Here is a 22,187-nt window from a genome sequence, read left to right on the forward strand (position 1 = left end):
ATAAATTTCAGAATTTCTGGTTTAGAGACGTTTTTTGAAGTGGGATAATTGTATAATATTATTTTATTACAGTGATAGTCGTTTACCAAAGTATCCATTTTATATTGCATCAGATCTTTTTGAAGTTTTAAATTATCTATTTGATCTTCCATTCTTTGGAAATGAATTTTGTTTTCTCGTATGGTCTCGTGTATTAAGTTCAATTCTTCTTTTATTGATGTCATTTGTAGAGATAGTTTATCATTCGATGTATTAATTAATTCCGAGATTTTGCTCCATAGATCTACTGTTAAAGTGTCTTTCGAATTTAACGGCGAAGATGAATAAAAGTCTCTGCACTCACCTGATAGATTTTGTAGATGTTGTGGAATGGTATCCATATTAGTTCCAATTGAATTTGTCGGAAATTCTTGTATATTTTTTTCCACTATTGTGTTATAATCAGTTATCAGTTTCGTGTTGGTCGCGTGTTGTTGCATTCTTTTGCTTTCGGTTTTCATTCGGCTGCTTGGAAGTCGACCACGTTTAACAGGAGAACGTTCCATAATTATTAGTTGTTATTAAACCTTGTAACTAGCAATTTCTTATTAGTTTAGAGCACTTATTAATTAAAAAAGTTGAAAAAAAAATTGTACAAGTTCCTTGTTACTTTCCGAAGTGTTATCAAAAAGTCACCAACAGCGCTGCTGTCCAGATACGCCCCCCCCCCAAAATTTTGAATTATATAAATTCACAGTCCAGTACTCATACATGACTGTTGTGTTTTTATGGTAAGTAAATCAGGCTTTTTGACTTGAATCTATGAAGAATAAAACTTGTAGTAATGAATACAAAGAAAAAATTGTGCAAAAAAGTAATTCTTTTGTATCAGAATGGAATAATTATTGTTCATTCAAAACAAAAGTCTTAAAATGATATTCAGTTTAAATTAGTGAAAACTGAATTTTTTTACAAATCTATTTTAAAATTTCAACTGCACATGACATCATTTATTTGTTTTCTGACATTTTCAAAAATCTAAGTTTTGTTCATAAATATGTTTGTTAGCAATAAACATATTTTAAGTTTTAAATACAAAGATCTCAAGATTCTCAAGAAAGCTCATTTATGAAACAGTGAAGAAAAAAGATTTTTAAAAAGCTTACAATTTTGTTTGATTTGAAATCTCCTTCCATTTTTTAGATATTTCTTCTGCTCAGAATTAATTACTTAACAAGAAATGTCAGTTATTGCTCATTTGTAGTTTTATTAACCAAATTCTCATCTGTACATATTTTACCAACAAAGCATAATGCAAAAACTTTTCATACAAAGTTCCTAAATTTATAGAATTGGTAAATTAAAATAGTAATTAGATTTATGCTATTACAAAATNGATAGTCGGTGGAATCACGCTCGACATTCCAAACACCATCATCAAACTTCTAGGCTTACGGGAAAGCGGCACCGAACGTCCGTCCTACACGTTTAAAACGTCTGCCTCAACCTCTAATATCCTGTGCAATCTTTGCTATTTAGAATTCAATTAAAATGTGGTTTTTACAGCTGATAAAATAATATACTGTATATATTCTACGTATACTTTTTGATATTTTCACATTCCTAACGCAAATTTGATGTTTTCGTAATCCATCGTATTCACTTCATAATGACTAGGTTAAAATACAATATGGCCGTCGGCATGTACAGTACAGTACCTCTAAATAGCGGACAAACTTCTCGGTCCTAACACATTCATTAAAATATATATTTTAATGAATGTGTATACAGACTATCCATCGTATAATGTCTCCAAAAGCATTTATTATAAGCAAAAGAAACCGAAATAAGTCATATTTTACATTTGTAATAAGACATCAATGTTTATGTGGTTCTCACCTTTTTTTACCCATGGACCCCTTTTCCTCTTAATTTTTTTGTGGACATTGCACAAAAAAAATATTTTTCAGTAATAAAAAAAGAAAGAAAATGTCACTGNTATATTCATTAGATGCAGTCTGAGTTAATAAGTGTGTAAACTTTTTACTCACATTATAAAGTTTTAAAGCCAATAAAACAATTGGGTAGTTTCTACACTCGCATAACCTTTCTGCTCAGTGGCTTATTATGTAATGTCTTTACTGGCTGGAGTTTCTCGCTCATAGCTTTCCCAAAATTATCAAATAGAGGATTTACATATTTCTCTAAAATAACTCTAACAAAGTCTGATGAGTCACAATTCTTGCAGCAAAGTAAATTTTGAAAATGTGGAATTAATATTCTCACAATATCTTTTCTTATACCTTTCTGTTTTAAACATACATTCTTCAGTGCTTCAAAAACAAAATCAGAAATAATGTCTAAAACTCTCACTAGTTCAAAGCTAGGGTATTTTAAACCACCACGGTCTTGATGAAAAATTAGCCTCAAAACTGGAGAACAGCTTTTCGGTCTTGAAAGTTTTTGCAGACAGTCAAAGCAGGTTGTCGATTCCTCTGCCACTTTCACAATGTATCCTGCAATCATAGCCACTGCTGCATTTTTCATTGTGGGTTGAACACCTGAAGGAAAAAATAAAAATAAAATTCTATAAAATTGAAGACTTCTGTAGGAAACTGAAGTGTACAATACTTTTCACTTAGTTCTAAAGATGTGTCATTTACACAAGCAGATTTCATGTAATTAAAAGATAAAAAATAAACAGTAGCTTCCAAATGTTTATAGTTAAAACAAGGTAAAATAAGAAAAGGAATGGTACTAACCTTGTGGGTTATAAAACCTGGACAGAATTTTCATTACTTTGTCAGGCAATGCAATGTTGTTTTCTGAGCAAGAGCTATAAGCAATTTCTTTTGCTGGCAATGAAATTAGAGCTGTTGTGGTTGACAGTGGTGGTTCTCTTGCTTCCACATTAGCACTAATGGAAGCTTTAATCAAACCTGTTTTAAGTGTTGCTTCTATACCAAATATACTGGATCGTACATCCATCATGTCATTGTAGCCACCTAACTGGCGTACATGGCTGAATAGTGCCTCTATGTCATCACTTGAAAAGTTCCTGGAAAGGACATAATGGAAACCTTCCTGAAGAAGGTGGCGCACACAGAGGACAGTGGACACGGTTGTGAACCGCAGAGCGTGATATGTTTCATCACTAAATCTTTTTTCTTTCTCCAGTGAGGATTGAATTTGTTCAATATAGTGAAGAAAATCGTTTTGGAGCCACTGCAGTCTTTCATCATCTAAGGAATAGAAAGGACACTTGTTTTGATTTCTAGAATAGATGTACTGAGTTTGATTACAAATATCATGAAGTTCAAACCACTTCCTCATGATCTTCATGAAGTTAATCGTTTCCTGTAATCCTGCTTTATGAACCACGTTCTCAGGAGAAATATCAACCATTGTTTCCAGGGCGGCAATCAATTCAATTGAAAAAATTTGAACTGCTCGTAAAACGTTCATTTTTTCAAAGCTGGTTGGAAATAAATGTTTCCTAGTTAAGAATCGAACAGGTTTAATTAGTCCTGGTAATGTCTTCTGGTAGTCATACAAACATTTGAGATGGTTTGCTGATATTTCATTGTCATTTACACTGAAGGTCTTGGTCAGAAATTGTGACCTCACATTCTTTATTACATGACACTGATCAAATGCCAGGAAGAGTTTACGGGTTTTGTCATTCGGATGGCTGATACATGGCCCGCATTCATCACCACTCAAAAGTTGGAACATCAAAGTGTTAACTGAATAGTTGTCAGTAACCACACGCTGGACTATAAATCCTTCCTCTTCTACTGCTGTGATAACCTTAAGAGTTAAATTTTTAAGGTCAAATGCAGTTATGTTTGAAGTAAAGTAAAAGGCTACAGGTATCCGATAAGGTGTTGTTAGGCCACGGAAAAGGAAGCACAGCAATTTATTTGCTAATTTGTCTTCAAGTCCTATCAGATTCATGTCTATATTTGGTTGGCCTAAAAATACATCCAATTTTCTATCATAAATTAATTTAGGTTTTATAGCCATCTCGTCAATGATAAGGGACCCCAACTTTTCAGAATCGGTCTTTAATCCTTTGAATTCTGCTGCAAGTCGACATTTAATCAGTGAAGTAACACCAATTTCTCCACTGGCATAACCAATGTATCTTTTCAAGGTTGCTGGATGAGGGATATGCAAAATACCAATTTGTCTCAAATACTTGTAGGCCTTGGAGGATTTCCTTTGCAGTAATGCACAAATCTTTACAGTGGTCTCTTCATAGTGCCCCTTTTTCTTACCATAACTGTTAACTTGTTCAATTAAAAAATTAGCTTTTAATGAATGCTTGAATGTAGCTTCAGATACAATTTCCTGAAATTTCTTTTCCAGAGGAGTTTTCCTTAATCTTTCTTTTAATAAACATTTTTGTGCTTCTACAGTTGATTTGAGCTTTGAAATTTGTTTTGTAAGCCTTGAACATTTCCTTTTTAAATTTCTCAGTGTAGTACTTGTTCTTTTACTTAGGAATGAGCAAACAGGAATGTGAACTTGAACACCAATGCTGGCTGTTCTGTTTTCATTTGCATCTTCATCCTTTTCATCACCATCCTCTTCCTGATCAATATTATTTTCCACACTAGTTAAATAACCAGTTGTAGACTGTGTACATCTCTTTTTAGGCAATTTTCTGGGTTCAGGCTTCTTTCTTTTTAATCTTTCTGGATACTCCTCAAAAACTGATGGCACAGAGCCAGGTAGAAGCCTTTTTCATGTTGTGCTAACACTGTAATTTGTGGGGAGAAAATGTCGACTACAAACTCTAGATCTTTCGGAAGGAATCCAATAACTACCTTTTTTCTCACCCTCCCTTTTTATACTTAAGAGCCGCTGTGTTTTCAACTGTGCTTCAGAGGGGAACTCATGGAAAGTAATACCTTTCATACGTCNATCTATTATTTTTCATTTTAATAATTTTTGATTCATTCAATAACAAAACAATTTTTGATATTTTTTCCAGTTTTTTAATATTTTACAAAGCACTAATATGTTTTATGGATAGAGCAATTTCATAAAATACTGTACAGGTAAAGTTTTCACTACACGAACAAATGTATATTTAGTTTTTAATAAAGACATTTTCAGTATAGTTTCCTGACCTTCATCCCCTCAATTACTTGAGGGGTGTGCTAAAGGAGAGGGGTTTGTTCAGTAAAAATTGTGGTGATAATCATCTAAAGAATATAATCATAAATGAATGTGTATTGTTTGTCAATTTTGCAGCGTATTGAAATGTGCATTACTAATGATGAAACAATGTTGAAAATGTCAAACAAATGCAATGAAACTTTAACGGATACTCTCGAATAGCGGACACCTACTTAACGGACATTTTTACAATTCCCAGACCCTTCAAATAAGACATATTTTCACCTCTAATTAAAGGACGCCGTCGTCCGTCACCCACCTTACGAAAACATAGTCTCGCCTTCAATATTCTAAAAGAATTGTGTACGAAATATTTTAAAACAAACTAAATCAGTTCAAATAATCTTTCAGAGGAAGAATTTTGACCGTAGGAGTCGAATAAAGACTGGCTAAAAATAGGAATAGGAGGTGGTAAGGTTGTAAAAAGCCGAACAGAATTGTTAAAGAAGACTAATCTGGTTAATTTTCAATCATCACTTATCGTCATACATATTGCTATTAAACTTTGTCTTATTGTTGGAATTAAGCTTACGGTACCAAAAAACCATAAACTTTCCAAAGTTATTCATTCATTCGACGAGAATCGCAGTACAGAAGTAATGAAAAAGAAACAGTTTTAAGGTTAAGACAATGGCGTTTATTTGTTGTAAGTTCAAAGGTCGTGTTACGAAAGCGATTTGCCGACCACTTCAAAGTGTAGGAAGTTTTCTCGAATTTATGATCTGAACAGCTAAAGTAATTTTAATAAATTTATTGGGAACAAAAAATTTTCGAAAAATTACACCACCTCGATAACTACAAAGCAGACAAGTCCCTTTTTATGTTCCATTTAATTAATAGAGAGGTTGAGGCAGACGTTTTAAACGTGTAGGTCGGACGTTCGGCGCCGCTTTCCCGTAAGCCTAAAAGTTTGACAATGGTGTTTGGATAGTCGGTGGAATCACGCTCGACATTCCAAACACCATCATCAAACTTCTAGGCTTACGGGAAAGCGGCACCGAACGTCCGTCCTACACGTTTAAAACGTCTGCCTCAACCTCTAATATCCTGTGCAATCTTTGCTATTTAGAATTCAATTAAAATGTGGTTTTTACAGCTGATAAAATAATATACTGTATATATTCTACGTATACTTTTTGATATTTTCACATTCCTAACGCAAATTTGATGTTTTCGTAATCCATCGTATTCACTTCATAATGACTAGGTTAAAATACAATATGGCCGTCGGCATGTACAGTACAGTACCTCTAAATAGCGGACAAACTTCTCGGTCCTAACACATTCATTAAAATATATATTTTAATGAATGTGTATACAGACTATCCATCGTATAATGTCTCCAAAAGCATTTATTATAAGCAAAAGAAACCGAAATAAGTCATATTTTACATTTGTAATAAGACATCAATGTTTATGTGGTTCTCACCTTTTTTTACCCATGGACCCCTTTTCCTCTTAATTTTTTTGTGGACATTGCACAAAAAAAATATTTTTCAGTAATAAAAAAAGAAGAAATGTCACTGTCAAGTGACATGACGCTGGTGGTATAAGATTCTCCTAACAAACCCCGACTTTATCATCTCTCTTTGACCTTTGTCAATGAGATATATATGTCGTATAAGTATTCAATATTTTAAATAATTTATATTTTAACCCTTATGCAAAAAATGAGTGATAAAAATTGACAATATATATACTGTAGAAATTTAATTCTCAGTAAAACAATTGTTCTGAAGTAGAATTACCCTATAGACCACTAAAATATCACCGTGAACCCCCAATTCGGTATTTTTTTCTGTGGCCCCCCAGCAATGTTACATGGACCCCGGTTGAGAACCACTGTTCTAAACCATAGAATACAAATAAATAGAATTGTTTTTAGAATCAGCTTTGAAAGATCTGGTACGGTATACAGATTTCTACTTAGTTTTATCAATAAATAAGTTACTGTATTTTGTATTAACAACAAAAAAAAAAAATAATCGTAAATTCGAAAATCAAAGGGCGACTTGGAATTATCCGAGATTTACATATTTTTGTACAATAGAGAAGTTTCAAGTCGACATCCCGAGTGACGTCATGAGCATGCGCAATTGTCCGGCGCCATCTTTACGGTTTGTTTACGTTCTATTTGTGTTTACGTGTGCTTTACCTGGAGTTCCTAGCGTCGCGAGTATCATTGGTGAATTATTGTGTAATCGGGTGTAACGCTAGTTCATTCAAGAACAAAGTTACGTCATTTTTTAAAATTCTCGGCATTATTTGTCATAGAGGAGCTTTCACCACCAAAGAAATTTGCATGGCTCTCGAGAATTAACCGGAAAAATTTCAATACGGATAAAGTGAATATCAATACAAGAGTTTATGAGAAATATTTCATTTCAGGTAAGAAATAAAAGTCGATGTTTACCGTAGCTTACGAGATAAGAAAGGCTATCCCCGTTTTGTCCCCGGCGCATTATCGAAATGTGCCGGGGACAAAACGGTTTCTCGCGGTGGCCGGCAGGGGCGCTGCTACACCCCTAATGCCTGAGCGTTGCAACGGGTAGCTTTTTAGTTCCTCGTATATATTAATGCTCGCATATGTTTATTCTGATTTATACGAGAGAAAATGTGCAACGGGATTACGTACTAAATGCATTTGCAATCCACTCGTTTATGGAGAATACAAATGAAAGGAAATATTACTCCCTTAAGAAAGTTACTTTATGAAACAATATCGTACCTGTCATCTGGTGCTCCCGTTTTTTTATACTTAATCTTTGTAAAGTCTTGTCTACAAGGACTATATTAATTATGTAGGTGGTAAGGTTGTAAAAAGCCGAACAGAATTGTTAAAGAAGACTAATCTGGTTAATTTTCAATCATCACTTATCGTCATACATATTGCTATTAAACTTTGTCTTATTGTTGGAATTAAGCTTACGGTACCAAAAAACCATAAACTTTCCAAAGTTATTCATTCATTCGACGAGAATCGCAGTGTTCATTCAAAACAAAAGTCTTAAAATGATATTCAGTTTAAATTAGTGAAAACTGACTTTTTTTACAAATCTTTTTTAGAAATTTCAACTGCACATGACATCATTTATTTCTTTTCTGACATTTTCAAAAATCTAAGTTTTGTTCATAAATATGTTTGTTAGCAATATAACATATTTTAAGTTTTAAATACAAAGATCTCAAGATTCTCAAGAAAGCTCATTTATGAAACAGTGAAGAGAAAAGATTTTTAAAAAGCTTACAATTTTGTTTGATTTGAAATCTCCTTCCGTTTTTTAGATATTTCTTCTGCTCAGAATTAATTACTTAACAAGAAATGTCAGTTATTGCTCATTTGTAGTTTTATTAACCAAATTCTCATCTGTACATATTTTACCAACAAAGCATAATGCAAAAACTTTTGATACAAAGTTCCTAAATTTATAGAATTGGTAAATTAAAATAGTAATTAGATTTATGCTATTACAAAATCTTTATTGGTAATTGAGTTAACTGTTGCCTTTTTTATATTGTGTTTTACAACATATAAGATAACTTTTGTCCAAAAAAAGGGTCATAAAATTGCCCTGCATATTATACATGCCGAGTTACAATCTTGTAGGCTAATGAGTTTCCCAAATAGCCTTCAGTAGGTTATGGGTAGCATCTTCCTAGTCCAAGCCTTGAATAAAAATGATATTTAATTTAAAACTTTAAATTAATAAAATTATTATTAATTATTATCGCTACTATTACTAAATGAATGATTGTAAGAATTAAAGTTAGATAACATGTAATGATTAGCATCATTTGTCATACACATTCAACTCCTCAGTTATCTTGTAAAAAGTTAGTAGTAATCTTTTCTTGATTCATACTCGTTNTGTTGTGCTAACACTGTAATTTGTGGGGAGAAAATGTCGACTACAAACTCTAGATCTTTCGGAAGGAATCCAATAACTACCTTTTTTCTCACCCTCCCTTTTTATACTTAAGAGCCGCTGTGTTTTCAACTGTGCTTCAGAGGGGAACTCATGGAAAGTAATACCTTTCATACGTCCACTGCTTTTACACAATGGCAAGCAGCAATAAACCATGTTGTAAAAAGGATCAAAGTTTCTTTTACAATAAAAGAAATAATGCGGTATAAAAAATAACTATATGCTACGTTATTTCAAATTTTAATAGATGTGACAACACTTTAGCCAGAGAATACTGTTAAATTAAAGTTTATTTTTCTTTCAAAACTTTTACATGGAACACATGTTCAATTTTTAACAATACATATTTTTATTCAATTTTACAGGTTAATTTGCTTGATACAAGCTAGTAGTACAGATTTATGTATAAAGTGTTTTTTAATTAAAACATTTGGGAAACAATAATCAAAGAAATTTGAGGCATAGATTTGACATATATACAGGTATGTCAGTCGAGAAAATAAATTACATTGTAAATTTAAAACATATCTATAAATTTGACAAATAATTAAAATTACAAATTTAGGTAATATACAAGTTTGACAAATCTACAGTTTCAACGAAAATTGACCAAGTTACAGAATGAGTGATCTAGTAAACAAGATCTGTAAAAATAGCAATATTTACAATTAAGATTATATAGTGATTGATATACAAAATAAGCAGATATACAGATGAGACATTTAAATTATTACAATATTAACACAATGATTTGTTTATATTTACAGGTAATCACTAAGAATACAGTAAATAATGGTTAATTTAATCGTGACAGATACACACTTTAGCCAGAGAATACTGCCTTAGCTAGTATACGTCTGTCTTGGAATAGGGGTGTTAAGACGCCACCTAGCGACAAAATTTAGCAACACTAAACGACCCTCTTTTCGAAGCGAAAAGTTGAGAATGCGATAGCCTTTCTCATCTCGTAAGCTACGTACAATACATAGAATCAAACAAAAGGAAAACGGCACTTGTACAGTTTAGGGGGTACGGCTATTTGAGATGTTTACTTCCATAAAATTAACTAAATCTAGACTAATTTCACTCGAATATTTCCAAAACACATATAATTTGTTGAAATGATCAATATAAAATATGCTATAAACAAAAAATTGTCGGATTACTTACCGAGTGTACCCGTTCGAAGACGCCATGGCTTAAGCTTTGTGCCGCTCCGCGACGAAAACTTTTCGTCTGCGTCCGCTTCCAATGTGTCACGTAACATGTGCCGGGACTATTCGGTCACGTGATTACTCACTCATCTCGGCCACGCCTCGCATCTCTGATGTGTTTCCTGATAACTTAATCTTCTCTCGGAAGAATTAGCTGAAGTCTTCTGCCCTGCTATGTGATCTGATAAACTTTTCACATGCTGATTAGCATAATAAACTTGCTTTGCTTATTTTTTTTAGTTCACTTCTAATCTTTTGAACATTTGGTTGAAGTTAACCTAACGTCACGGAAGATGGAGACCGGAAGTTCACTATCTTTGGTGTCTCCTGATTTGAGAATATATTGGTGATGACGTCATATGCTATGTTTCATGAATGACGTGTTATTGTGGTTGGGCTGTTCCGGTATATTTCAGAATCTTGCTGAGAGGAAAACTATGTTGTGATTTTGCATTGGTTTTCAAGTTAACCCATTACCATACCAAGGATTTCTAGAACATTTTTTCTCATGGGTTTGAATAAAAATGTAAATTGTTAACAAATTCTAATGTAATACTAAAATGCAAGTGGAAAACTTATTACACATTAAATCAGAACCTTAAATTTTGTTTGATGGGCTTAGTTTGCAAAACGGTGAATTTGGAGTGAAATTCCTGTACATGTGAAAACATTGTTTGAAGGATCAAACAAACATTATTACCTAATGTCTGTCGGGCTCAAAATGGATGGGATGGGGATGGCTGCTGCTACTACTAACTGATCCTCATTTTTGCTAACTGGCAGAGGTGTTTGCCTCTCCATCTGTGTTGGCATAGAAGTATTTTTGTCCTTTTACTATTCCACACATAAATTTGCAAAACACAGAATATTTTGATACTCATCTATATAAAAAGCTGTATGGACCAAAAAAAAAAAACAGGACTACCTATCTTAGCAACATGCCAACTCTGACATATTTTCCAAGAACTTGCTTCTTGTGGAAGAATTTGTTCTTTTGGACTGAATTTTTGAGGCGTGATACAACCATGACTGACCTCGTATTTCCTAGCACACAAGTCATATTTTTGTACTCCACAGACCACAGTTTGATAAATATAGCATTAGTTACATTTTTGATAACATCTGAACATGCTACAACAAAACTCAGTGTTTTGTGTTCGCGGTTCATTATTTTAGAGAAACTTGTTAATAAAGTGAACAGTAAAGCAGCTTACTGTTTTATTATATTTATTAAACTATATAACCTATCAGAATAAGTCCATCTGGTCTAAAGCTAAAGAGGGAAAGTTCTTTTTGTGGGTTTAAATTCATGTGGTTATTAACTACTATAAGAACAGGACTATAATGCTGTTGATATAATACTATGCTAACTGGTGTATGCTCTGCAAATGCATCATTTACCAACTGCAGAAAGCCACCTCTAAAAGTTTCAGAAAGTTCTTCTGGATTATTTACTGTATTTAAAAACAAACCTATACTAGACCTCGTATCTAAATATATGTAAATTGGTCAACCTAATGCTATTGCACAACTGTAAATAGATATGGAATTAGCCCAAATATCTGTGCAAAATCGATATTGCTCTTTTCCCACATTAAAAAATCTGTTGCTAACACTTATTCCATGGGCCATGTGATCCAATACTGTGTGATTAATTCAACAAAAGTTTTATCTCCAAACAGAAGAATTGACACGGATGAATAAAAATAATCACCGTCACCTAAAACGTAAACAGGATGAAATTCAGTTAAAAATAAAGGGTGTAGTATCTTATAAGTGGGATAATCTATTTCATATTTCACCTATCTAAAGCACTAATCTTAGCATTTCGAAGTAATTTTATCATATTTTTCGAGAATTGCAGATACAGTTGCTAAAGTACTTGTACTGTACATAGTAATTCTAAAATATTTTTTGCATCAGTTTTTAATTTATTGTTTTCTGTAGTACTGTACTTGTTTTCTTACATTGTTTAGATTGCTTTGTAGGTTTTTATTATGAACTATAGTACTTTCTATATTTTTATTAAGATATACCTTATTTTTTAGTTTTTTATTAGCAACTATATTATTTTTACATTTTATTTTACACTTTCAAAATTATATACATTTAATTTTTGAATCTTACAGGCAAGTTCATATTCTAATGACGGCAATTGCCTTTTTGCCTTTACCATTCCTGGATATATTTGTTTAATATGATCTAGGAATGTTTTAAATCTAAATCCAAAGTCATTGATAAATTTCCCTTTTTCATTTTTAAAATACCTCTCAAAATATAAAAAAATGTCTAAATACTGATCCACCATTTCAGAATCATACCTTCTATCATTACTCTTAACAGATTGCCAGTGACATTCAATGGTGTTGGTATGAACATCTTTGCTTTTAGGGTGGACAAAATACTTTTTGTGGCAAACGGTGTTCCGTAAACCCATACTTTTTTAGACCCTGATACACTCTAGCACTGTCTGTAATAATTACAGACTGCTCGTCCACATATTTTAGGAGAGGCATAAGTGTGTTCTCCTTATCTGCTACTCTAACTAAAAAGCTTTCCCTACTTTGCCTGCATCATCATCATCATCAACCGTTATCAATCCACTGCAGGATGGTCTCCCCAAGCCTCTTCCATAATCTTTTGTTTTGAGCACTTCGCTTCCATGTTGTGCCAAGATGCCTCTTGATTTCATCAACCCACCGAGTGTGAGGACATCATCTTGGTCGTTTCCGATCTCTTGGTATCCAATCAAGAACTTCAGATGTCCAACGATGGTCAGTTCTTCTTGCAATATGTCCAGCCCACTGCCACTTGAGGGATTTTACTCTAGCAATGATATCTTATTTGGATGTTAAAATCGCACCTCATTTGTACTTCCTAGTGCAAAGATGTGCTTCGTCAACCTCTACCGTCAAACCTTTACGTCCAAGTTTTTTATTTTTGAAGTTATTTCATCATAGTTATTACACACACTTCCCTACAGAAACTGCACCAGTCCATAGCCATGGGTTTAGAAATGTTTGTATGTAGTGCAGCCTGTGTAACAGGTCATCGACAAATGAAACAAAAAGTTACTTGTAATATTTCTAACATGGTTATTTTTGTCTTTGAAAACAAAGTGTTTTCTAAAACTGAAATTCTATTATTACATTTTATTCCATCTACTCTATTATTACAAAAGAATCTGTAACCAAATTTGGATGATTGATGCTTATCAATTCTCATATTACCATCACATTTTGGACATAGTAAAAGTAAGGTAGAGTCATGGAAATCTGGAATTAAGCCAAGTTTAAAAGATATTTCTATACAGTTATCGTCATTAAAATTTTTACTGAAAGTAAAAAAAGTTAAATCCTGAAATATAGACTCTGTACAGACATTCGAGCCTTATTTTCTACGACTGATTTGTTGGTCACTGTTAAAACGTACAGTACATTTCTTGTATATTTTGATTATCAACTTTCTTATTATGGATAGACCTAAATAAAAAGTAACAATTATAAAAAAGTATCAGTTGTGTTTCCATTATAATTTGCTATAAAAATTCAATTTGCATATAAGAGCAGACAGCATCTAGGGTAAAAGCGTTCGTTGCTGTATAAGTGATATAAAAGAGATGTAGGAAGGCTTTAATGACGTGTGTGTACTATATGTATAGTATTTAAACTTATAGATGGGAAACAGTGAGGAAAGATTGCATGTAAAATGCAATTATAGGTGGAGACCTGTTCCTTCAGTTATATGATGGTAGAGTACAGAACAACCGATATCTGGGGATAAAGAGCTAAAGACGTTAATGTTGTTAACAAAGTAACATGGAGAAAACTAAATTTGTTAGTAAATTTTTATTTTCTTTTAAATAATATATAATTATATTTTTGTGTCAACTATTTCTGTTACTACATACGTGTGTAGGGAAATGCGGAAGTGACGTCACACTCGACATATTCCCCACCAGTCGGAAAATTTTCCTGCATCATTTGTCTCTACACAGTTGTTGCACGTACACGTATTTGCATACTAACGACACCATTTTAGCATTTTTTATGTCACTTTTTCTTGTAGATGGAATGTATTATGGTGAATTAAAGTAATTTGTTTTAACTAAATATCTACTCAGCTCCTTAAATGATAAATCATCCAACACCTGATGTTGAGAAAAATGTTTATTTAAAGAAACAGTAATGTTTTTGACCTAATATGATAGGCCATCTTCAGATGCAAGTATTCTCGAACATATTTAACTTAATATTTAAATGTCAGAACATTTGAATACTTTTACGTTAAAATCAAAATATTGGATAAAATGACAAATAACAAAATAAAACAAATCTACTAAACGAACTAATACAATAATGTTGTAAATAGTGTACTAAAATAAAAAATCTTACATAAAATAAAATACACAAAAAATGCACTAAGTGTAAGATAATTAGTTTTGTTTATACCGATGAGTGCCTGTGTGTTTTTTAATAAAGTTGTTCTTAAACGAAGCAAATAGCTGGAAATAAAAAATTGTTCATAATTTTTAAATGGTTGATAGTAAGTAGTTTTGTTTAACACCAATCGATTCAGCTTGTCAAATTACATCTAGATACGTCTGTCAATTAGTTAATATTAAATTTAAGACGTTTTTTTAGTTGGATGCCTTTTGATTTATCCTAACCATTTTTTTCATTTTGCAGACCCAATACTTTTGTGAAATTAAGTAATTGTAAAATAGAGTTTACATTTTTTAATGTTTAGACTGAAGCAATATGAAGAATATGACAGCAAAATATGCTTAGTGTTTACTATCACCATTAATACCAAGAATCATTAACTCTCATTACATCCTGACAATGACCCCATAGAAACTAGTGCTATCACTTCGACTTAAATGATAAACTATTATCTGCACTTAATCAAACGTGTAGTTTTTCTCATAAATCCCATATCATAAATATAACTAACTTTTAAGAGTCTTTTGAGTCCTACTAGTTGAGATAAGACGGTTGGCCCCATAGGAGTGATAACTAGTTAGACACAGATTATAAAGTTTGTTTCTATAAATAATAAGGTGTCGTATGTTGTCAACTTCACATTCCAAGTAGTCCTATACTGGTTCTGAGAAGTTTATACCTTTGTACAACTAAAAATTCCATACTTCTAATGAAGAAATATTTATCTAGTTATAACTGATAAAAATATAAACTAAGTTTTAAATAGTTAATAATTACACACAGTATATCAGGTTTGTTTTATATGTTAATTAATAATTAAATGATGCATCTGAATTCTTCTCAGATCATTTTATAGCCTGGTAAGAATCTAGACATATCATTTTATTAATTAAATAATTAACAAAAGTGTATTTGATTTTAAAAACTTGTATTAATTTATTTAATAAATTAAATTTTATTCTAATAAGTGCAGATCAATAAATAACCAGCTGGGGCAATTAGTTTGCTGTTGTTTTTGTCTAGTTATTTATTCATCCACCCTTATATCTAAAACTTTTATTATTATTTTTTATTTCTCAATAATTGTACAAAAGAATATATATGAGTAGCCTATATTTTAGCATTTTTAACAACATCCATTGAGGAACTGAAATTAAGTCAGTCTGATATACATATGAAAAAGAAAAATGTGTTAATAAAACAGTATAATTTCAACCTGTGGATTTTGGTAAAGCTGAGACAGCCTACTCTACTATATCAGAAAGGTTTTAGTTGAGTCAGACTAAGGGAGTATCTGTCTTCTATGTTGGGAGAAGACAATTCCCATAGAAAATTTTTTCTCATTAAAATCAGTTTACAGTGCAAAGAGGCCTTGTGTTAAAGGAATACTCTACTTTTGTAGAATTATTGAGAATAGTTTGTTTTGTTAAGTTATGGCAATGCAACACTTGGGCAATCTGTGTAGGATGTGCCTTCGAGGAGGTCTTTTAAGAATAACTGGCTCCTATTTAGGTGGAGAAAATGTGGAAAACTTTGTAGCCAACCCATCCTGATGAGGCACAAACCAACAACTGAACTACCAGTGTTCAGAGAGAACGGAACTGCTTGTATTGAGAAAAGAAAGCTAGAATTACATTTCCCAGAATTATAGTTAATTGATAACTTATTGCTATTTTTTATATATATAACAATAGAAGTTATATAAATATATATTACACATGCACAGTTAGGTGCAGGGAAATGTTTACTTTTTAGCTGAAATGATATATGAATGCAGAATGGAGTAGATCATCTCAGGAAAGAATTGTAATATTTGGAAGTTGCCCTTAAAGGAGTTTTGGGTGCTGAATTTTGTCGAAATTGGTGCAGATGTGTAAAAACAATTCGCATTTCTTTAGTAGTAAAGCATAGGAGTGAAGTAATAATTACACTGAATACATATATTGTGAACATTACAATATTTGGAAGTTTATTTTAATATAGTCAAAGTAATATTTGCAACTTGTTTGAGAAATAGCATTGAATTGTAATAAGTTGGGGATAGATTATATACTGATTATCCCTGCAGTGTTGAATCTCTAAACATAATATGGCAAAATTATTGTTTCAACTCTGTGTAGGATTAAACTTCAAAATATTTTGAAATTTTGGAAATAATGTCTAAAAATATTAAAATGTGTTTGGAAGTCATTTATTTGATGATTGGAAAAAGTTTAAGTCTGAAATGTAAGATTTCTCTTTAATGACTGTAAAAGCTTTGTGCTAAATTTAAATAATGCCAATTTCACTAATCTTCAGGGCAATTATCCCAACTGTTGTAAAGTATTTTTTCATCTATAAAAGAAGCTTTCAACTTATGATATAGGACTGTAAAAGCATTTGTTTATTCTTTTCTAAATGAAACAAATATGAATTTATTAATTCAAAAATGGACCTCGGGGAATCGTCTTATTACAATAATAAGCTTTCATGAATTGTTTAATTTAATATTACAATTATTCTTTATCTGTATGAATGTAAGCTTTGGCCAATGATTATAAAAATTTTTTGATTTCATATTACTATATAATTTTATAATGATTGCCAAAAAGTTACAAGGAGCATTTTAGAACATTCTGTTCTAAACATGGATTAACATTAATAGTTAACAATATGATAAATTGAAAAAATAACAAATAATTCTTAAAAATTTGTAAATTCTAAAAATAAATACAAGATTATTTCCAGACTAAAACATGTAAAATTACTTTTTCTTATCTGACTTTGAGAGATTCAGTTAAGCAGATAAACAACTAACAAAGGGATACTAAACCTTTATTGCCAATAGCTCCATTTTTCAATAAGTTCATACAATCTAAATGCATTTTGCTTTCATGCAGTCAAGCCTCATCAGTGGATACAATGAACTACCAGTTGCTGTTCTTACATGTAGATGCTGGCAAATGGAATGTTATTGGTATGTGCTCTTCTCTTAGAAAACACTTTAAAATAGTTTACACCCATTGTCAATCTATCTGCTGCTGTAAATCCTCCATCCCATTCTTCGATTCTTAATAACTAATAATTCTATTCTGCTATTAAATGGCTTACTCTCCTTTTTCCTGTACATGTCAACCAAAATTGAGTTATATTAAATTTATTTACATGACTAATATTTATCATGATAATCTATATCATAATAGAATTATTCTCATTAGTAAGATGTTTTCTGTTTGTTGTTTTATATCTGTGATTCTTAACCACTGTGCTGCGAGATTTTTGAAATGTGCTACCACTGCAAATACCCGTATGTAAGGAAGGTCAGACAAGTAATTCAATCAGTTCTACCTTTGTAGGATGCATTTGGAAATTGTAACCAGTGTTATGGGAAACTGCTGGTAGTTACCAAGGCACTTAGAAAACGTGACCTAAATAACTGCTGCATTTAAAAATCACTATTATGACATCACCGGTTGTCCTGCAGTACTTACCAAAGTAACCGTACGTTCTGCCAAATTTTAAAATTATTAAAAGTGTACCATAACAAAAAAAGGTTTAAAATTACTGTTTTATATAGACAAAAGTAAAATGAAATAAACTTCTCAGTGGCACTAGGGCCAGAGTTTTGTGTGACTATGAAACTTTACTAGTATTATTTTTCATGTTTGAGTTAAAAGGGAAAGGGTTCTATAACATTACTTTTGTACCTATATATACAGTAGGTTTATTTTATTCATTTTGACTTTAATTCTTATGCTTAATCAGTTACAAGTGAATCTCTCTGACTGCAGTGCTTGCAGAGTATAAAAATGGGAAAGCACAAACTATGAAAATTTGTATTTTAACACAGTGCTACTTAAATGAAAAATACCAACAAATGCCACTAACATCCCAAATTGTGTCATTCTTAGGCAAAGGATACTGTCTAACAATGGGTAATTATTGTACTTCTCCACAGTTAGCAGATTATCTGACATTGTGTCAAATAGATCTTTATGGATTACTATGTACCAACAAAAGAGAGGGTCCAGATATAATTCATAACAAAAAATTGAAAAAGGGAGAGAGAGAGAGAGAGAGTGGCAATGCAGAGAAGTAAAGTAATGATCTTAAAATTGGCAGGATGAGAGACCTGTTACTCTCTACAATCCACAATCCTGTAAAAGTGAAAAAATTGCATAATAGTAGTGTAGAAATGAAGCCACAGGTTATTGACTACAACAATACAATGGGAGGTGTTGACCATTTAGATAAACATCTCCATGATTATTCGGTGGCAAGAAAAAAGGGGAAGAAATATTATCAAAAATATTTCTGACTTCGTTGGTGCACAAGAATAGTTACACAACTCAAAAAAATAGTTCTTCTAAGAACAGCCACTTAAAAGTTTATTTCTGCAAGGCTTTGTCATGATCTTGGATTTTTAAAATTTTTAATTATTTTTGGAAATAAAGATTTGAAAATTTTAAAAATCGAAGATCATGACAAAGCCTTGCAGAAATAAAAAACTTTTAAGTGGCTGTTCTTGAAAGAACTATTTTTTTTGAGTTGTGCCACTATTTTTGTGCACCAATGACTTATTCTAAAAAAGTGTTGTCTTTTAATTCATAACTAGGTACATAGGTAGACACTGGGCATCTTTAACATGCTTTTTTTAGGAATACCATACACACTTGTGTGTGTTTCAGACACACATTCCTCTTCTGTCGGCTTTTTCTTTGTCATTTAGTAATGAAGTGCTAATTAATACACATCCATTTTTGAAATACATATATTAGTTAATACCTTTTTACTAAATGTTTTAAAGAAAGATCCAACAGAAGAGGGGTGTATGCCTGAAATGTGTAACAGTGTGCAAGATATTTCTAAAGAAAGAATAATGCTAAAGATGCTGAGCATCTACCTATGCACTTAGTTGTGAAGTAAAGAATAAAAAATATTTTTTCATGTAGTAGATATTTGATTGTTTAATGCATTTGTTGTATAATAAAAATGGTGACAAAAGGGAAAATTTATCTTTTAGAATGAAACTTATTGAACAGCTAATAGAGACATACCACACCGAAACGAGGGTAAGGAAACAAGGTGTGCTGAGAACACCAGATGCACTTAGACTTATGGAAAGACATTTTTTGGATTTTGTTCTGCCAACTGATAAAAAAGCAGCTCCCACTAGATGCTGTGCTGTATGTTGTAAAATACATGACTAGATAGGGAAATACATAGGAAAGAAACACTGTACTGCACATTGGGTTATGTGCAGTACAGTGTTTTAAAATATCATGCTGTAGTAAATTTTTAACTTCAGTTTTATTATATATTGTATATTATGTAATAACTAGCTGTTACCCATGGCTTCACATATGTGGAATTTGCACTTTGATAGAAATAATCCTCCCTTGGTACTTCACTAAGATCATCAATCATTAGTTGTTACTATAAAAACAAAAAATTGCATTTAAAATAGTACAGTAGAAGCCGTTCTTCAGGTTAAGCCTTAATCCTTCCCCCACGAAGGAATATTTGGAAATTCCCCCGTGGGGGGATTAAAGAAATAAATACAGAAAAGGCAGTGATTATTCTAACATTCGTTTTTACTTTTTTTTTTTATTTGAAGCGATTTACATCTCGGCGCAACCATACAAAGATAAACAACAAAAAAACAAACGATTAAAAAATGTGTTGCGTGCATCAATGGATCCTGCACGTTTTGAGTTTAAAAACTTACTTTCATCTATTCTTCCTTCATGTATCGAGCCGAGAGACCCGCTTTCATCCATTGTTCTTGCATGTATCGAATCGATGAATTCACTTTCATTTTTAGTTCCCGCATGTGTCAAGTTTACGGAAATGCTTTTACTCATGGTTGATCCACGTTCCGTGTCGGAGTACTTGCTTGCGTCGATTTTTCTTGAATGAATTGAGTGAGGAATGCTAAATGTTCGTGATTCGATGTTCTTCAATAGTTTTTCTTTACTTGTAAGATCTTTAGAGCATTGTTTATGAACATAAGGTTTTGATTCTGAGTGAATATTGTTCACGTGTTCTAGTAAAGCATATTCATTTACGAATCCCTTTTGGCAGACTTTGCATCGATGTTTGTCTATTGAATGATTTAATTGAAGAGAACGGTATAAACATTCATCGGGAAAAGTCACATCACCATTTTTTCCTTTTTCCATTCTTTTTTCTTGAAGGATCTTATGCATAAACATTAAGTTCAAACGTTTACATGAATAATGAATAATATGAAGATTTAAAATTTAAAGTAGTTTTAATATTTGAACTAGATCAAACCACTTTAACTGCATTCATTCAAAATGGAAAAAAGCTAAACTCTTTTTTACTTTACGACGTACGATGCAGGAATTGCTTTACAACTGCCGTATGACATTGGACTAAATATTGGATATAATAATCATAAATTACTGATAAATTTGACCAAAGAGGGAGATGATAGGCATCATCTCATATTACATTTAATAAATACAAGATGGTGGGTAAAGCTTCCCTCTTTGGTCAAATTTATCAGTAATATATATTTATTATAGCCAATATTTAGCCCAATGTCATACGGCAGTTGTAGCTTAAAGTGTATTGGGTTTCATAAGGTTATTTATATTTGTAATTATGATATGTTCAATTTTATAGCATTACATTTCATTTCTATTTATTATAACTTATTTTCATAACAGTAAATTCATTTACATTTTTCTGTTTAGTCATGTTTCATTTTTTGAATTATTTACTGAAGTGAAAATATCAATACTTTAATCCTTTTGATCATGAATTTTTTTTTCCCAGTTGATTTTGTTTTTTCCGTAATTTTTTAAGTAAATACGTATTGATTAAGCAATTTTGCAAATATCAGAATAAATCGTTATTCTGTTCTGAAATTATATGATGCAAATTTGCATCATTGTGACTTATTGTTACAAAATTATTCATTTCTACATGGAAAAAAGTAGATAAAAGAAAATATACAAGAACACTTAAATTTATTCAAGTTTCCTGAATTTGGAATAAATTTGATAAAATTGATAAGGATTGATAGGCTGAGTAGGAGGCACATGAACAACATTTTCTGGATGAATATCAAGGAATTTATCAGTTTTATGCCATTTTGTTTTGGCTTGTTTTGCATTAGGTACTGGAGGGAAATGCTCATCTTCATGATCATGTTCATGTTCTTCCAGTATCTCAGAATTTATATCTACTTCAGCTCCGGTTAAAACAAATTCAATAGCGTCAGTAGCAATATCATCATCATTAGATAATCCCTCAGTATCGGAATGAATTCCAAAGTCTTTAGCATTGACAAGCTGTTCAATATTGAATTGTGTTAATCCTTTCTGATATTGGCAAGTGATAATGAATCTTAATCTAAAAAGAAACAGGATATAACTTAAATAAAGTAGGTATATGTTCAGGTATTTATTTTTCAAAAGGCAACCGGT

The 22,187-nt window shown here is 31.8% G+C and overlaps 1 protein-coding gene across 1 annotated transcript in view; it reads right to left on the reverse strand.

The window, feature by feature from the left end:
- Positions 1-2,070: 2,070 nt before the first annotated feature.
- LOC111618738 overlaps positions 2,071-22,187 on the reverse strand; it is a 29,372-nt gene continuing 9,255 nt past the window's right edge. The window contains exons 2-5 of the mRNA XM_023360304.1: positions 21,801-22,113; positions 20,459-20,930; positions 2,742-4,697; positions 2,071-2,540 (exon numbers count right to left, since the gene is read on the reverse strand). Coding sequence (XP_023216072.1) covers positions 2,071-2,540; positions 2,742-4,697; positions 20,459-20,930; positions 21,801-22,113 — 3,211 coding nt within the window. The remainder of the gene's footprint in view (positions 2,541-2,741; positions 4,698-20,458; positions 20,931-21,800; positions 22,114-22,187) is intronic.

This window comes from Centruroides sculpturatus, unplaced genomic scaffold (assembly GCF_000671375.1).
Source record: "Centruroides sculpturatus isolate CEXI.00-Female unplaced genomic scaffold, Cexi_2.0 scaffold236, whole genome shotgun sequence".
Taxonomy (NCBI): Eukaryota; Metazoa; Arthropoda; class Arachnida; order Scorpiones; family Buthidae; genus Centruroides; species Centruroides sculpturatus.